The following is an 18,924-nucleotide window of genomic DNA, read 5'->3' as shown; positions in this document are numbered from 1 at the left end:
TAAGCGGCTTTCTTGTCCCACAACAAGATGAAGAAGTTACTCTATGAAAACACTAACTGGTGTTCAAATTTGGAAACTCTAGTTTTAATGTTTGAAATTCCTTATAAAATACAAACCACAATGTAATTTTGCCCATTGCTGACTGGAATTACTATCTTTAATAATGCCACAGGATTACCAAAGCAAATTACCACAGACTGGGTAGCTTAGTACAATGGAAACATATTCTTTCACAGTTCTGGAGACTTGAAGTCTGAAATCAAAGTGTCTGAAGAGCTATTCTCCCTCCAGAGTCTCTATCGAAAGATCTTTCTTTGCCTTTTTCTGCTTTTGGTAGCCCCACATGTTCTTTGGCTTGTAGAAGTAGTTCCAATCTTGCCTCTGTTTGAATATGACTTTTTTTCCCTCTGTGGCTGTGTTCCTTTGTTCAAATTTTCCTCTTTTTAAAAAACACTAGTTATATTGGACTAAGGTCAACCTTAATTCTATATGACTTCATCTAAACTTGATTGCATCTGCAAAGACCTTATTTCTAAACAAGGTCACCTTCACAGGTACTGGGTTTAGCACTTAAACATATCTTTCTGGGGAAACAATTCAACACCACCTATATATGCTTTACTTTTTCTTGCTCTATATGCAATCCGATCTTTAAAAATTATCTTAGAGACTTACCAAGATAAGTCCTACCCAATCCAATGTCCTATAATAAAATATGTTGAAATATCAGTACAACATATATATCCATCAGTCGTTCACCAGAAGCAAGAATTTGATGATCAACACATTAAATTAAGTAGCACTTATGATTTATGGGCAGAGCTATCTCAGTAATATTGGGATATTCAAATGTAAATAGGTTTGTCAGAAAAACCTGAACTACTAAGATACAAAATAAAGCCAAATATAAGTCATACCATAATGTAAAATAGAAGATAATCATTATTTCATAACTCTTCAAGTAGTTTACGGTTGTTGCAGAACATCTTTTGTTTGTTATTCCTCTCTGGGTTTTATAATCAGAGTTTTAGTAGCATGCAACTTCAAGGGAATTATTCACAGCACAGTTACACAGTATTTTACCAGATCATGTGGGAGAAACCATGCTGTACTCAGTGTTAACCTTTTTAGAGATCCTTTGTATACATAACCTTAGTCAAGTTATATTTTTCCACTATTTTTTTTTCTTATCAGTAGAATGGAAATATAAAAATACCTACATAATAGGATTGCTGTGAGGACTAAAGATATAATCCATGTAAATTGCAGAGCACATATTTCGAGTGTAACCCTCTGTTAATGTTGGTACAGTTATTATATTTTTTATCAGCTGGTTCTCATGTGCTTATTATTAACATGGCATTGCATCCCCCTCTCCATTAAAAGAAATCATAATTTTTCCTCATCTGAGGTAGACCACCTCAATTTATCCTCATTCAAGATTAGATTTGGCTTCACCCAAAAATACACAATTATTTAACTTCCTGGCTCAAAATTAATTACTTAAATTTCTAAACAAAAGTAAGCTTCAAAACTGACCATTTAACTTGATTCTGTTCTGCTTAGTGATAATTCATTTAGTCATTGCCCTTCCAAAGTGGGGACTGTTTTTGAGTGCTTTTTGCTGGAGGTAAGTGTTATGGCACAGGTCATTTATAATTTGTCCCTATGTAGATACCACTGAACCAAAATGTTACTTGACAAAATATTTTAAAGTAAACTCAAAGCATACCTTCTCCTACTCTCATGTATTTTTGTATATACTGTTTAATTCTTTCAATTTAAGGAATTTTATGAGAAAAGGAACAATTTGTTAATTGGGAAGAAAATATATTTCCAAACTTTGCAGTCCCATGGTTCACTGATCTGTAAAATGTAAATAGGAGCATTTCCTGACTTTACTGGGAGTAAGTGTGACTAACTTAAATACTAAGCCATATGTTCTTAGTGAAGAAGATTTTTTTAAAATAGTTGGGACAATTAAAATTATGTACAACTTTGCATACTCAGTTGTAGTTATAACAAACAGAAATTATGTATTTCTAAAGTGATGAACATTATGCTCTAGTCTGTAATATTTTCTCTGTGTGTATGCATGTGTGTGTATGGGGATGAATGTTTCATTTAGATAGCCATAACTTGACTTTTTTTTCATAGTACTGGGAAAGTGCTCAATAGCATTATGCTTCCCAAAATTTGTAATATAAAAATTGCTTTTTGATCTTGTTTTCTAATATATGACACAAAAGTAAAGTGATAAAAATTATATTTCAACCCCACTAATATTTCAGATGTGTATATTTTCTTTGTGTGGTTTTTTATTTCTTCTGAAATAATTTTATTTTCTTAAAAGGCAATAGAGAGACTGGAGGAAAAGTCAACAAAACTACGAGTGAACACCAGCACACTTCATTCTAAATCTCTGTCTGTACTCATTATACAACATTTGTGCAAATCCTTCTACCAAAATATTAATTTGCATATTATTCTTGAATTTATTTTTTATTATACTTTTCAACTTAACAAAATAAATATTCTGGAATTCCACTATTGCACACTCCTTAATAAGAAATTACTTTAATATACTAAAAGGATAGTAGTTAAAGATAGTTTTAACATGTAGGATACCATTCCAATGACAAGGTATGACATCTATGGATTCTATTGTTAGAATGAATGAAATGCTGAAATGATGAGACTATAGAACATTTTTCAGATGACAAAATTGTGGTCTATAGAGAAAAAATGAATTGCAGTAATAGGTGACAGAGCAAAGATTAACTATGATTCAAGGCTATTAACTTACATTTCCTTATATTATCCATTCACCAGGCCGCCTTCACCATGAATTATTAAAAGCAATCATTAAGTATGCTTAGGAAATGCATGAGGTTGCAAATTTGTAATTTTAACATGTGAGCATGCTGATATCTGCCTCGTTAATGTTATAGAGGTAAGGGTAAAGACAGACTAAAATTAGACATCATGAAACACAAAGACAAGTTTAAGCTGGTGAAAGACTGTCATCTGGCTATCCAGTTCAATTATTATCAAGCTTATAATTAGATTCTCTGACAGATAATAGTTTAAGTAGCTTCCAGAGTGAAGGAAATTCTCCCTACCCTCTTACTCTATAATTATTTGTGGTACATTATTATAATTAACCCAACTGGAATATTTTGATGACTTTGCAGAAGGGTCAGAATTCAAATCCCCTTGGATTTATTTTATTGCTACCAGGACATCATCAATATTCTATTGCTTCAAATCCTTTTCCCCACTTAAGAAGTGGAAGAGGGATTACTCAGCAATGAATAAAGTAATGAATGCCTAGCTGCAGCATTCCTGTAACTTACCTTAAGTTTATCAAATAGAATATAAATGTAGGTTAAAAACCTGTTATATTTTAGTGTAATTTATTTGAAAAATACAGATTACGTTATAGGACAATTCAGAATGGACACAGAAGCAATTAGGAAACTATTTAAGGGTACAGCAATATTTTACCATCTAAGGCAGTAGAATGAGATAGATTTGATCCACAAATGCAAATTTTATGAAAATAGCTATTAAACTAAAAAAAAAGAAAAGTCCATATATTCTATAATACTTTCTTGCAGTTTAGTAGGGGAAAACTAATGCTTTCATAGTAAAAGAGGGCTCATTAAAACATGAAATATCATATAGGATGCATTTACTTAGAGATAATTTAGTGTGATTTGTCCTTTACAGTTTTTCAAATATTTTCTGAATTTGGAAAAATAGTGCATTCATTTTCACTTTTAACACCTGATCTTAGACTTAACCAAGCATTTATTTTAAAATTAGTTTTTAGAAAACAGTCATTTCAGGAATATGCATATAGGATGCTTCAGAAAACCTGTGAAATGCAAAAAGCTTCAAATATCACAAAGTAACAAAATACAGTCACCAAATGTGACTTTGATTATTTCACTCTATAAAATACTATGTTTCTGACTGTGCCACAACTAGGTGCAACTAAAATGTATTTGGTGAGATTGATGAGCTCCAGAAAATTATTATTATTCCAATTTTTCTTTCCAATCAATGCCACTTAAAACTAGAGAATTCAAAAGTATAATTTCATCCCTTTCATTTCTGTGTTATCATTTTGTCTGGACTCTTATATTAGCTTCATAGGTACTCTTAATTTAAAGGAAAATTGAATTTTTTGTAAAGGAAATGCTAATATTAACTTGTCCCTAGACTTATGCTATATAAAAGCAGGAGAGTCTTTATCTTGTATGAATTAAATTTAATTGGTTTGGTGTTTTAAGTTTTCACTTAAGATAGTCCATCTCTAAGGATGGATATCAAAATTATGTACTTTTTTATTTTTTAGGGTTAACATATTAATAGGCAAGATATATTTTCTGTAATAAACCATTATAAGGCAAAATACCAGCCCAATGATGTCACAAGTGTTAGAATTTCATAACATATATTCAACATCTATTGTTGAAAGTCAATATCAGCAAGCATTACTTAGGTGATGGGGATAAAACAGTGAACAAAATAGAAACAGGGAAAAGGAGAATAAAGAAAAAGAAAACAAATAGAAAAAAAAATAGAGAAAAATCTCCACCTTCAAGGATCTTACAATGTAATAGAAAGAAAAAGACAATTGAACAAATAAAGGTAAAATATGTCTGGTAGTAACTAGATCACTGAAGAAAAGTATTAAGAAAAATTAGGAGCATAAAGCACAATGTGTGTAGAATGTGATATCATCTGGGGGGTGATCAAATAAAGCCTTTCACAATGTCATATTAGAGGAGAGTGACAGAGCAGATCATATAGGTAAGTGAGTGAAGTTTTCTCAGAGGAGAGACAAGGACAAAAGCCCCAAAATTGAGATATTTAAACATATTAAAGGAACAGCAAGGAAGCTAGTGTGACTGCAAGAATGTCTGTGAGGGGAAAGTGTAAGAGATAAGAACAGAAAAGTACAGAGGGCCAAGGTATGTAGAATTTGAAACTTAGTAAGACTTAGGGATCTACTCTGAGAGAGTAAGCCTTGAAAGATTTGGGACAGTGGCATGATTTGATATATAAGTGTGATCTGACTGATAGGTACTTAAGGGTGAAAGCAGAGAGAGGAGCTTGGAGGATATTGCAGCAATTCACGTAAGGAATGGGAGTTGTCTTGGATTAGGTGCAAAATGAATGAATTGGTTGTAGGATAGACTTTGAAGAAAGGGCAGACATGATTTGCCGATAGATGGCATGTGGTATGTAAGAGAATAAACTGAGAAAACGGTGCTCCCAGGTTTTTGACTGAGCTACCGGAAAAGCTGAGGTGTCATTTTCTAAGATAGGAACAACTATGGGAGGACATGGTTGGGAGAGTGTATTCAAAATTGTTGTCTTAGACATCTGAAATTTAAAGTGACTATTTTGCAGCTATATGGAAAAGTCAAATAGCCATTCAGGCACAGAAGTCTGGAATCCAAGAGAGAAATAGAGGCTGGAAATACAAACTTGCATCAAATAGCTTGAAGACCACATTGAAAACATGAAATAGGGTCATATCATTAGTGGGCATTTTAGAAAGAGCAGATGCCTGAACACTCCAAGATTACTCAGAGAAGAGAGACCAGCAAAAAAGAATAAGTAGAATGAAGTGGAAGAACAGGGTACTAGGAGAACAAAATATCCCTCCAAGGCAAAACGAAGAAAGTATTTCAAGGAGGGCATGAATACCTATCAAATATACAATGGGTACAATGAAAACTGTGTGAAACTATATAATTATCTTTGGGTTTGGAAATGTAGAGGTACTGATGACAATGGCATGTGATATTGTTGATGGAGTGGTGGATTTTAAAACCTTAATGGAGATTCAAAAGAGAATGGGAGGAGAGGAAATAAAAACTGCAATTCAAAGCCAGTCTTTCAAGGACCTTTAAAGTAGATCAGAGATATCAAGTCAGGGATGTGGGGATAAGTGAGGACTTTTTTTTAATGGGAGATATTGCAACATGTTTTTTTTTTTTTTTTGCTGATGGTATGGCACAGATTAATAATGATTAATTCTGTTTGGAGTTGGCATTATAATTATCTAACTTGTTTATTTATGATAATATTTATTTATTAATACATTATTTTCTTTTCAGGAAACAAGGTTTCTAAATACATTGCAACCCACTAGGTTAGAAGTTAGTCTTTCAGTAACTTAGATTATCTGCAGCACCAGTGAGTACTAGAAAACCTGAAAGCAGAGGAAAAATAAACAAAACAACCACACAAATATTCTGAACATCAGAAAGAGCTATCGCAGAAATATTTCATTGAATTTACGCCACAGAAAAAGATCATATTTCATCATCTGGAACCTATTGACTTGTAATATGCCCTAAATTCTAGAAGAATTACTCCTTTATTTTTTATGATGACAGGCAAATCAGAAGCAGCGGTCTTCTACGAAGGCTAAGACAAGAGGCAAGCAACTTTACAATAGAGCCAAGAGGCCGGGAGAAGCTAGGAAAAAATAGCCTCTAGTATAAGTAGGGGCAAAATTGACTTTGAGTCCACAAAATTTGTTATGCAATGCCCTCTATGTATCCTTCAACAATCAGGGTAGTATCATGTAATGTCTTTGAAAAAATTAATCTGTTAAAATAAAATCAACATTGTTATAATGAAAATAATCTGAGCCTTAAGGAATATACTTATCACGTAACATGTAAACAATAATTTGTCTTATTGAATAATGAAATATTCTTAAGAAAATATACAGGTCAAGTAGCCTTTGGAGTAATAATTTTAAGCCTATGTTATTGTTGGTATTAATAATAACAGCAATTAAAATTTGTTAACTGCTGACATGTGCTAGCTTCCTGTTAAGGACTTTAATTTCATTACCACAACAACACTCTAAGGAAATAGTATCACATATTGTGATAAAGATACTAAGTTTTAAAGAGATTACCCTGCTCAAAATTCCACAGCTATCAGTCAAAAGCAGAGCTCTAACTGGAATCCTGGTGCATCTTCCCTAAACTCTGTTACCTTTCTGTTCAAATTTTGGTGTTTCAGTGCAGAAGAGAAAGAGCGAATAATTGAGACTGTTTTGCCCTTAGTTTCCTTATCTTTAAAATGGGGATATTAATACCTATCTCCTAGGTTTTCCTTGAGATTTGAGAAATTGTATGCAAAATACCTGACATTATTCCAGACACATACTCTAACTAGCATTGCCAGATAAACCACAGGATGTCCAAAATTGGAATTTCAGCAAATGATGACTATTTTTTAGTATATGTTCTGTATATCTGCATGGGGATATACTTACACTAAAATAAATTTTCATTTTATTTGGGTGTCTAATTTGTTTTGTTCAGTTTTTGTTAAATCTGGCAACCATAACTCCAACTCAGATGGTCTCCAGAGAACCTGGAATGAGGGTTTTGACAAAAACTGAATAAACTGTCAGAATAAGCTTCAGTGAAAGCAAAGAAAAATCAGGAAACTGAAGTGAAAGCAGTTCTTACAACTGGATCAAGCCAGGAGGGATTGGAGAATGGGGTGCTGGAGGGACACGCTATATTTCTAATGCCCTGGCGTCATTGCTCAATACTGGCTCTGGGGTTAGGCAGGGCTCAGCAGGCCTATTTCCGGTTTCCATTAAAGAGCTGAGAAAGGCAAGGATTAACATCACGGCAAAAGGTGATCTAAACTATTATCATTATAATAGAAACAAGATTTCCTTCTCTCTTAGCCTGAATCTCTAAATCTCTGAATATGTATTTGAATTTATTTCATTGTTGATTTTTGGATTTTTGTCTGTTTTTTTTTCCTACTGAAAAATGAAGACCTCAGGGAAATAGATATTTCATAAAATGCATTCATAGAAACTTTTGAATCAAAATAACACTGAAATAATGAATGAGGGATATATTAAAAAACCACAAATTCCACAATTTGTGGAATCTTCAAATTCTATTTATAACACTTTATAAATCTCAGATTTAATTGTCAAGTTATCACGAAAAATGATTACAATGTTCCATTTGCTTATAAAATTTAAATTTTTAGAAAAGGAATTATACAGACTTTGTTACATGGGGGGGTATCACTTATGTTTATTACAAAGTTACCATTGTGCAAGTCAAAGTAACCTAACAATTTAAAAAAATGACCAAAACTCTTGGATGTGCAAGTCCTAATCTTGTCTTTCACATCAAAAACATTATGTTCAAGGAGCAGATGTGTCTCAAGCAATTGAGCTCCTACCTCCCACACGGGAGGTTCTGGGTTCTATTCCTAGTATCTCCTGAAAAAACAAACAGCAAGCAGAACAAGTGAGGAGGAGGCCAACTCAGGGGAGCCAATGTGACCAGCGATTGAGTGCCCCCTTCACACATATGGGCTCTGGGTTCAATCCTCAAAACAAAAATACACACACAAAAAAACATTGTGTTTAATTCTATTCTATCCTATTAGTTACCAGGCCTTAAATAAAATACATGTAAATCAATAATAGTTTTGAGCATTGTTTGTTTTCTATCATTCTGCATTTAATTACATGCCTGTTCATTAACCCTTAGCACAATGGAGATCATTCATATGTAATGAATAGGTACTATAAAAGAAAAATTATTAACTTTTCAATAAGAAAATAAATTTCATTTTTACAATTGCTCATTCTTATGCTTGAAAATTTTACAGAAGCTTTGGTAAAACAATTTTTGGTATGTTTTAGTTTTTGTTTTTTGTTTTTGTTTTCCATTTTTTAAACTAGGAAAGGATGTTTATGTAAATAAAGGAAGCTAAATGGTAAGATCACTCATGGTGTAAACAGAATATGCTGCCAACTGATTTTTTGATATGATTAAGTAAAAGATCAAAAACTCTTATTTTGTATCATAGTATTGACTTTAAAAAGTATTGGTATATCATATGTAAATTTCTCCATTTTGAACCTATTCCAGGTATAAACATATAATCAGAGATCTACAAATGGAAAAAAATAAGATGGGATAAAAATAAAATTTTATCTTCAATATTTAATGATATTTAAGAATTGAAAATTATTCTTTTAGTAGGGAACAAAAACAGAAGAGGGAAAATATATGATTATAATAAAATGATCAGCATAGTTAATTTGATCATATAATATCTAAAGAGAGGAAAATAAAAATTTGTTCAAGATCAGAAAGACTCCACTACATATAAAAGTACTTTCAAAATCTATTGGTGGGGAGTGAATGTAGTCAAGTGATTGAGTGCCTCTTCCCACATACAAGGTCCTGGTTCAATCCCTGGTTCCTCCTAAAAACAAAACAAACAACAAACAAATGAAAAAAACAACTCCAGGGTACCAATGTAGCTGGGAGGTTGAGCGCTGGATTTCCACAAATGAGATCTCTGGCAACCCCCCACCAAAAAAAAAAAAAAAAAGAATCTATTGATAAGTAGTCAACGGGAACTTATTTCTTGTTTAACACACCCTATAGCTCTGATTTATTATAATTCTGTGACATTTTGCTTAATCCACTATAGGCTCTTTCTGCCATTTTTTTTCTTATAAAGTCTATTGAACCATAATCTTGACAGAACATATCCCAAGATTCCTGTGGAATGGTTGAGAAAGAAAGCAAAGATGCCAAACTATTCGAGAATTGGAAAAATCTTTTAATATTATTTAAGGCATCTGGAATATTTCTAGTAGCTTGAGATGACAGACAACTAAATAGGGGTCTAGAAAAAATCTAGGAAAACTAAGCCAATGCACAAGGCTTAGCAATGCATTTCCTTGGTGACCAGACTACACTTCCATATTTCATAACCCATATTTAAGGCACTCCTCACTCTTCCTAGACCTTCACAATATTCGTGTGTACTTATTCATATTTGTTACCCTTATTTCTATACAGTATTGGTTAAATGATTTTTTAACATGATAAAATATCATGTTAAAGAGCATACCAAATCAATAGCAATTATAATACAACTGACAACATGCAAATTTATGGAAAACTTTGATGCAAAGTTTTCATTTCTTTTATTTCTCTGGTGTTCTAGAATAGTTGAGTTCTAAGTCCAATACATATATAAGATGGAATTTAAAATGAAGCAAATGTCAATCATAAAATTGAAAATTTTAATCTAATCCTCTTTTGAAATTGTAATAGGCCATTTACTTTGAAAGTACATAATAACAGATTTATAAGTTCTTTATATCTAGCATGTGAAATAAATGGTTGGAATATCATGCCAACCAGAATGGATAATATCTTAAATTCAGAGTATAGTGGTAATAAACACTTTCTCATCTAAGTCATGTAGTTGGACCCCAGAGGGGGAAAAGGCAGAAGATTTATGATATTCAACTTTTTAACACATTTTCTAATTCAAATAGGAATTTTTGGCCAAGGATATTATAGTAATTTCCATCTATAATGGTTATTATAAAAATAAAATGTTTGCATTAAACTTTACCTCAGAACTCTACAATATTTTATAATTTTATTTATTTAACAAGTACTTATTGAGCACCAGTTATGAACCAGGCATGCTATTAAATGCTGTGGAATGCCAAATCAGACACAGATCTACTGCCAAGGAGGTTACCACTTACTGCTGGAAGAAAGCAGCAAAAAAGCAATTGCTGTACAGTGTGACAAGTATTATAATATTATAAATACTGACTTCTTTAGCATAAAAGTATAGGAGAACCTTGATTCCAGAAATAAGGGTTTACAGAAACCTTTCTTAAGGAGATAAATAGTACATGTGAAGGTGAAATAACACATTCAATAACCCAGAGGGGGATGAAGAGGGAGAGAAGGCAAGTGAGCATTGGGGAAGCCTGAGTCTAGAAAGTATCCAAAAACCAGGTCATGGATTTATAAAAAACGTTGGTTTTGGATTACATCCGAGGGCATCATGTGGGAACATTAAGTATGGAAAGAATGAGCACAAATTTGAATTTTAGAAATTTCTTCATATTTACTAATTATACAAAATGAATGCTGAAAACGGAAATCCAAAATTGGAATTTTCAAAGAGCACATCATATTACTTTTTTAGTTAAGATTTGAGTTTTTTGGCTGATTCAGAGAATTCAGTTAATCTTACTCCACTTTTCATGGTACGTAACTATTGTCTGTTCATGAACGACCTCTTTAATGTTTAAAATTTTGTTATTATCAATCCCACAACTCTTGCATTCTCACATACTCACCACAGAAGATGGCCTAGAAAAGAGCAAGAATGGTGACAAAGAGGATGTGGAATTAAGGTTCAATGGGCCAGAGTAGCAATGATAGGAACCTAGATTAGGGAGCAATATTAGGAATTAGACAGGGCAGAAGATGTGTATGAGTTCAGTAAATATTATCCATAAGGGTTGGTGATTACTTAATAGATACCATGAGTATGTGAGAAGACAGGGAAGTCAAAGAATGTTATCACATTTTCTGACTTCACTAGCGGGAGCCTTTTACTGCATTAGGGACATGTACAGGTCAGCAGGTTTATGAGAAAAGTAGATGAATTCAGTACTGAATATGATGAGTTAGTGCCTTTGAGACTTAATAGGGGAGAGACTGATATGGATAGCAATTTAATCCACTAAATTAGATATGATCAGTAAGGTATAGAGTGAGAAACTTACAAGGCATAATTTAATTTATGATCCCCAGTGCTAATGAAGAAAAAGAGGAAAATGAGCCTGTAATTCAGACTAAGAGGGAGTGGCTAGAAAATTTGAAAGAAAATAAGAAATGTGTGGAGTTTCTGAAGGCAATCGATGTTAATCTGTTAAAAAGAAAGGCAGAAAAAATGGCAAAGACTGAAAAATGACCTTGAGTTTACTGATTTAGGTCATTGGTGTCATCCATCTGTATTTTATATATTACAGAATCATATGAAGAGAGATAATATCTATATCTCTCTGCACATATCTCATATCTCTATGTGTGCAAGCAGAAAGTTAAATATCCAAAGTATGTAACTAAACTTCTCATGCTGCTAAGAAGCATAACCGGGTGCCTAAAAGTCCCTTTGAGAATTATTTGTTTCTTTAACACTCTGTACTGGAATATACACTCTTCATATTTTCACCTTTTCCAAACTTCCAAATCCCTTCTACTCTTCCCTGGTATAACACAGGAGGTCAAGCTGGGGAAGACTGACCAAATAATTCCACATTCCAGAGAATCCACACCAGAGCACAGCCTAAGTCATGCCTTTATTACTCATGATTACTCACTTAAACCGATGACAGCCATGGACAGGGATGTTCCACACCCCCTTTTGGGGGCTACAGGTTTTATAGAGGGGTGGATGTGCACAAGTGGGAAACAGCACATTTTTGTGGCAAGCAATGAGAACAGGTACAGTTAATAATAAACCTGACTACAGCCTACGTGGGCAAATACAGGTGAGGCATCTTGTTGCCTCTCTCACAGTCGGTCCTTCCACCTGAGATGGTCGGGTTGCTAGCTAGTTTAGTCCCACCCTTTCTAGCAATCTACACAAATAACTACTGGGAGGGGGAAGCGGGCATTCCGTGTCCCCATACCTGGGATTCCGAGACTGGCAATAAAATTCACTTCAGTTTTAACCTGTGAACATTTTCACTTTTTGGCTTTAACTGTCTGATCTTGAGGATTCTATTCCATCTTTAGTTGTCTCAAGAGGTGACTGTTTTTTATTCCACTGCCCATGTGCTATAAGTGTTGCCTCTGTTTACCAGAGTGCTCATTACCATTTCCAAATCATCCTTCTCTCTTCCCTCAAAATAATTCATCTCCTTTTGAAAGAAATCTTTCAAACTATACCATCCACTCCCCATCCTTACTGCAGTCATCGCCTGAGATCCTGGTGAATTCACTCATTCATTGGAGATTTTTCATACCTGGCCTACTTTCCTTTTCTCTGTCATAATTCAGCATTTTTATTATTTCAGTGTTTATCCCAAGTGTCTATCCAATGCCTTGGCTGCTTTCTTTCAGTCTTTTTCACCTGCAAGAATCACAACCTTATATGCAACCAAATAACTTAATGTGCCTGGAAACACATGCGTGCCCACACGATAGTATCACTTCAAATTTAAGCCCTCAAACTTGAGAGCCTTTAATGTTGCCAAACATTAAATGTCTCTAGCCAATTCACTCCTCCAAGTTATTTATTTCTTCTCTCTCCTCAAAGCTCAAAATTTCCACTCCCAGTCACAGCCTCAGTTATAAATTTGTGGGGTTTTTTTCCATTGAAAAATAAAAATAATCAGCTCACCAAATCAATAGACTTATCAAAACACAAGCTAAATTACTCAGCATACTTCCTGTTGCAATGCATATGTTGTCCTTGTTTCCCATCACTGTCTGAGAGTGGGATTCTGCAGAGCCCATCCACTCATAACTATGCAAGAATTTAGGTCCTAATATTATTTTCCCTCTTTCTTTCATCATAAATTGTTTCCTTGCCACTGAAACATTCATATCATTTATCAATATGCAATATCTCCAATCTTATAAAAGGTCTTCCATATCATTCAACAGCTAATTCCCCCATTTTTCTATTCCCTTTGAGAGCAAAACTCTAAGTTATCACTATGCATTGTTTACTTTTCTACTTTCACGTTCCATAAATCCTCACCTTATGGTGACTATTCTCATTATGGTCACCAATCACCTCCATGTTGCCAATGCATATGATCATTGCTAGGTCAACTTTCGTGACCTACCATCAGTATTTGATACAAACACTTCTCCATTTGAGACGTGGGAACCCAGCTCTCACCAGACTTTGTCTTCTCTTTCTGTACTTGTGTTTTTAACTTCCTTTGCTCTTCCTCCTCCTATCTTTATCCCTAAATGTTATAGTGTTCACTAGCTCAATCCCTGGACATCTTTTTCCTATATAGATTTATTACCAAGATGCTGTCATAGCTGTAACTACCATCTACATCAACCCAGGCCTCTCCCTGAACTCCTGAACTTTATTGACATAGCCATGTAGATATCTAACAGGTAACTTGAACATTATCTACTCACAATTAACTCTTAACAATTCCCCTTACGAACTTCTCCATCTCATTAGAAACAGCACCATTTTTCCAATTGCTTAATGCCAAAAATCTTGGGGTCAATATTTCTGGCTCCCTTTTATCATTTCCCACATCTGGTCTCTTAGTAAGTTTCATCAGCCTGAGCTTAAAAACAAAACAAAACAAAACAAAAGCAGAATTCTCTCCAGGAAGAGGGGCCTACACTCAACCACTGAGCCACATCGGCTCCCTGTGTCAGTCCCATCGAATGGGCTCGCTCATCTGTTTGCTCATTTTCTTTTGGAGGCACCAGCAGCCCAACTGAACCTGGGACTTCTTGTATGGAAGGCAGGTGCTCAACTGCTTGAGCCACATCTGCTCCCAGTTACATATCTCTTCATTTAGGATAATCATACATAGAGTTTGAGCATTTAGATATTAAGAAATAATTAAGTTTATTAGGTGTGACAGTGTTGTTTTTGTTATTTAGGAATTGGGTCTTTATTTTAGAGATGGGAACTGAAATACTTAGTTGTAGAATATTGTGGGATGTGTATTACAGCATAAACCAAACCAATACATAGAGTAGGTTAGAAAATATCCATAATTTAACATTGTTTGGTTTTTTCCACTACTACCTCTTTAGTCCAATGCACCATCGTTCTCCATCTGTATTTTTGCACTAACTTTCTCTCCAGTATTTCTGTTTTCTGTGTTTGTTCAAATTCGATTTGTTTTCAAGAAAACAGCCAAAAAGGAGCTATTAAAACATGTCACGTCCTGTCATTTCTTTGTTCAAAGTCCTCCAACTGTTTTTATCCCACTCAGAATAAAATAAGATCTTTTACAATGGCTCACAGTCTCCATAAGTGATCGGCATCACCGCTCTCTTCTCATCTCTGCCTTTCTCATCTCCATTACACTTCAGCCACACTGGTTCTCTTGCTGGTTTTGGAACGTACTAAGCACACTCTCATACCATGCATAATTAGGTCTTTTGTATTCACATGGTCTTTGTCTCCTTCTCCAGATATTTGTATCCTTAGTTTTCTTCAGACATTCAAAAGTCACCTTCTCAGTGAACACTTCTTTGACCACTTTAATAACATTTTCAAATCTCTCCACACTTAAAATTTCCCTCCCCTACATTTTTTGTCCCCCTTAACATTTACCATTTACATGGTTTATCTTATCCACCAGAATATAAGATCCATGAGTACAGGGATTTTTTTTTCCTATAGCCTTACCCCCCAGTTCTAAAACACTGTATGGCACTTGATGAATAGTTGTTGAGTGAATGAGTGAATGCAAGATTTATTCTTCTCATCTTCCCCAACTTTAAAGCTCCACAATGCTCAGTTTTTAGAGCTCTTTCCTTCTCTTTTCCTATATTCTTCCCTAGGTGAGCTCATCTAGTTCTACAGCATTAAACACCATGTATATGCTCATGGATTCCATTTAAATCTCTACAAATGTCTCTTTCATTTATAATTGTTCAAAACCTAAACCTCTAATCTGAAATTTCTCCATTCCACATCAGCATATTCTATCAACTTGACCTTCAAAATATATATCCCCAAATAGCCTACAATCTACTATCTCCAGAGTTAATAATCTAATCTAAGAAGCTTTTATGTATTAAATCATGCCCCCCCACAAAGACAAGTTCAGGTCCTAACCTCTGGTCCTGGGAACTCATCATTAGTTAGGGTCTTTGAAGATCCTATTAACTAAGCTGAAACCAAAATGAGTCAGGGTGGGTCTTATAAATAAAGGAAATTTGGACAGAATCAGGAATAAGATGCAGAAAGACACAGGTCGCCGTATAACTGAGGTAGAGTTTGATTTATGGATTTCTGTCAAGGCACCACCAGAATGCTACAGACTTCAGGGAGTGTGATCTTGCTGACACCTTGATTTTGTACTCCTAGCCTCCAAAACTGTGAGCAAATTGATTCCTGTTGCTCATGCCAAACAGTCTGTGGTATTTATTATAGTAGCCTGACAAACTAAGGCAGAAGCTAACATATCTTTTCTTGCTTAATACAATAACCAATCTTTACTCCCACCCTTGCCTCTATGCTGTTAATTCTTCACACCATGGTTAGAGTGATCTTTTCTAAGTGTAAGTCAGATCTATCACTGTCCCGATAAAAATGCCAGTGATTTCTCATTATACTTGGAATAAAATCCAACTTTCTTATCATTTTCTACATGTGTCTACATATCATGTTCTTTGGCTATCTCTACTAACCTTCTGTTTTTACTTCAGTCGGTCAGGTCTCCTTGATACCACTTATCAAAAATTTATGTGTAAACAGACTATGAGAAATTGAATAACTTTATAACTTTATTGAAGCTTAATCAGTTTTTAGAGCAGAGTCTGGTTGTGAAGGCTATGACTCCAAACTATGTGCCAGGTAGCCGCCTAGGATGTAATGTGACACTGACAGCTGGTTTGGGGCATTAACTGAAATGGGGGACATAAAAGGCATGCACTTTTGTGGGAATAAGTGAAGGTTACATATAGTTATGGACCTAACGAATTGAAGGGTAAAGCAGAAAATTAAATATACACATAAGCAGTGGCTAGAATTTCCTGGCTAGAACGCAGGAAAGGTATGGGTAAAAGGATGTAGGGAGACTTATGGGAAATCACCACCTACAAGAATAGTTTAAAAAATGTGAGTATGAATAATAGTGCCAAGGGAATGAAGAGAGGCAGAAAGGAAAACTGAGCCAAGGCTATGCCTTAGGAAACAATAACCTAAATGGTGGCTTTATCTTTTTATTTATTACAAACATTTGAATAACGAAATATTACCTGTTGTCAGAATATTAGATCACAATGACAGTGATTATAAAGGTAGGGAATGGGGCATACATCTTTATTGAAATCTTTAGTTGGATATGTGCAATTTTAAAAAGTTCTGAAAATAATACAAGTACAAACTTTAAATATCCACTCACTCTTATTTGCCTTCCCATTGAGAATCACTGTTTTATAGCATGGGAAGCAAAAACACATTTAAAAATTAAACACACAAATACACCCACAAAAAAGAAGGTTAACAATATAAAAGATGGCAAGTAGCAAAAGAGATATAGTGAAAAAATAAATCTATATTTTAACTAAAACTATGTCCTGGAGATTGTGTCTCATCAATGTGCAAATAATATTAATTACTGGTAAATGCATTTTTGAAGAAATGTGCTTCCTAAAAGAAAAACAGGATGATAATTTTTTAAATTATAGATATGTTTATATGTTTAAAAGATGCAATTCAGTTATATATAATTTTAATCCTATGAGTATTGAAATAAATCATAGAAGTTGAAAATGTAAACACTTGACACTAGAATATGGGTTTCTTGATTTTTCTTTCACCTCAAAAAAAAAAAAGGCATGCTTTTAATTGAGCTTCCAACATGCTATGAAAGAGCATGCCCTTTAGAGGAAGGCATGCTTGATTTGAATCCCATGTTTAGCACATATTTGCCAAGTTAATAAATCCCTCTGTATCTCTGTAAGACATACCTCACATGTCTTGTTTTTGTTATTGTTGTTGTTGTTTGGTAAAACCTTTCCAGTGAGTTATACGTCCCCTCTTGGTGAAAGATGTAAGCAGGAGATGGAATGGATGTGATGTTTGTAGGACAGTGTTACTACTCTCTTCACCATCATTATCTTTTCTTCCTCTTCTTCTTCTTCATCATCTCAGGTTTCATGTATTAAATATTTTACTATGGCCCAGGCATGGTTCTAATATTTTGCCCAGATATTCCCTGTGTTCTTTATAGTCATTTTAAACGTGTTTTAAAATTAGGCTACCTGAAATAGAAATCAAGGTCTTAGTATCAGAAAAACTTTAAAAAGCAAAATAAATATATTATTGGCAGATAAACTAATAATCTTTTATAAAGCTACCATTACTTAGGTGATAAATAATCTCTTTTCCTACTCGTCAGATTTAGGATATTTTAAGATTCTATTTCTAAGAAAAATAAAGCAGATGTTTATGTTCATAAGTGCATATTCATATACGAGTGCTGAAAATATATATATGATCCTAACAATATAAATATTACTGTAACTCTAATCATAAAACTGAATATAGAATTTAAGATTAAGGATTCTTAAGCTTTCTTACTGATTGGTATTTTTTCTTAAATTCATGAGATAGTGGCTAAGAAATATTACCTTTAAATACACACGTTATTAAAAATACTACTCAGTATAAAATAATTATCTTTGTAGTTTGTATTATGGCACATCTGCTTTAGACTTAAAAGTAAAATTGTGTGACTGACTTATCTGCAATTAGCAAGTCATTCAGAAGTCACGTTCATCACTGTCACTAGAGAAGAGTCTGGAAAGAATTGCCTGAGCTATCTTTAGCCTATTTGAGAATTATAAAGTCCAGGCTGTTCATCTGTCTCAAGTTTCTGTTTCTACACAGAAGCCAGAAAGTTTTAGCCAGGAAGCAAGGAAGGAAGGCAGGCTGGCTTTTAATATCCTTCTTCAATTTATTTCACTACTCCTTACTTTGACCAACAGTAAGTTCCAAATTCCTACATGCCCTTTAAAGCCATTTGGTTATCCTCCTTTCCTTTTTCTCAGAGACAATATTATTATCTGAATTTGTAATATCTATTAGTTTATTTACTTTATAGCTCTACTTAACTGATAGATCCCTAAGACCAGGTCTCTCATCAGTTCTGTTCACTGCTATATCCACTGCCCATAGAGAATTCCTGCCACACAATAGATAACGAGAGTCAAAGAATGAATAACAAACAGCTGCCTGGGGTAAAAATAGTATGGTGGACTTTAAAACAATCTACTTTGCCGTCATATAATACATCTCCAGATAAAAGTAAGCTCATTCTTCCATGAGTGAATAGGT

General features: G+C 34.0%; 1 protein-coding gene across 7 annotated transcripts in view; it reads left to right on the top strand.

The window, feature by feature from the left end:
* The window catches only part of BCHE (butyrylcholinesterase), a 66,497-nt gene that overhangs the window by 28,504 nt on the left and 19,069 nt on the right, over positions 1–18,924 (top strand). The window contains exon 3 of one of the 7 annotated variants that reach the window (XM_004478888.5): positions 6,420–6,637. The exons of 5 other annotated variants lie outside the window; for them this stretch is intronic. In XM_004478888.5, the coding sequence (XP_004478945.1) occupies positions 6,420–6,522 (103 nt within the window). In that variant the 3' untranslated portion in view covers positions 6,523–6,637. Of the gene's footprint in view, positions 1–2,353; positions 2,481–6,419; positions 6,638–18,924 lie in introns of those variants that run through there. One more of the 7 variants, XM_004478890.4, reaches the window with a different exon arrangement.

The sequence above is a fragment of the Dasypus novemcinctus genome, chromosome 4, assembly GCF_030445035.2.
Source record: "Dasypus novemcinctus isolate mDasNov1 chromosome 4, mDasNov1.1.hap2, whole genome shotgun sequence".
In the NCBI taxonomy this organism is placed as follows: domain Eukaryota; kingdom Metazoa; phylum Chordata; class Mammalia; order Cingulata; family Dasypodidae; genus Dasypus; species Dasypus novemcinctus.
The sequence above is the reverse complement of the archived record's forward strand: the minus strand, read 5'-3'. Positions and strand labels throughout refer to the sequence as shown.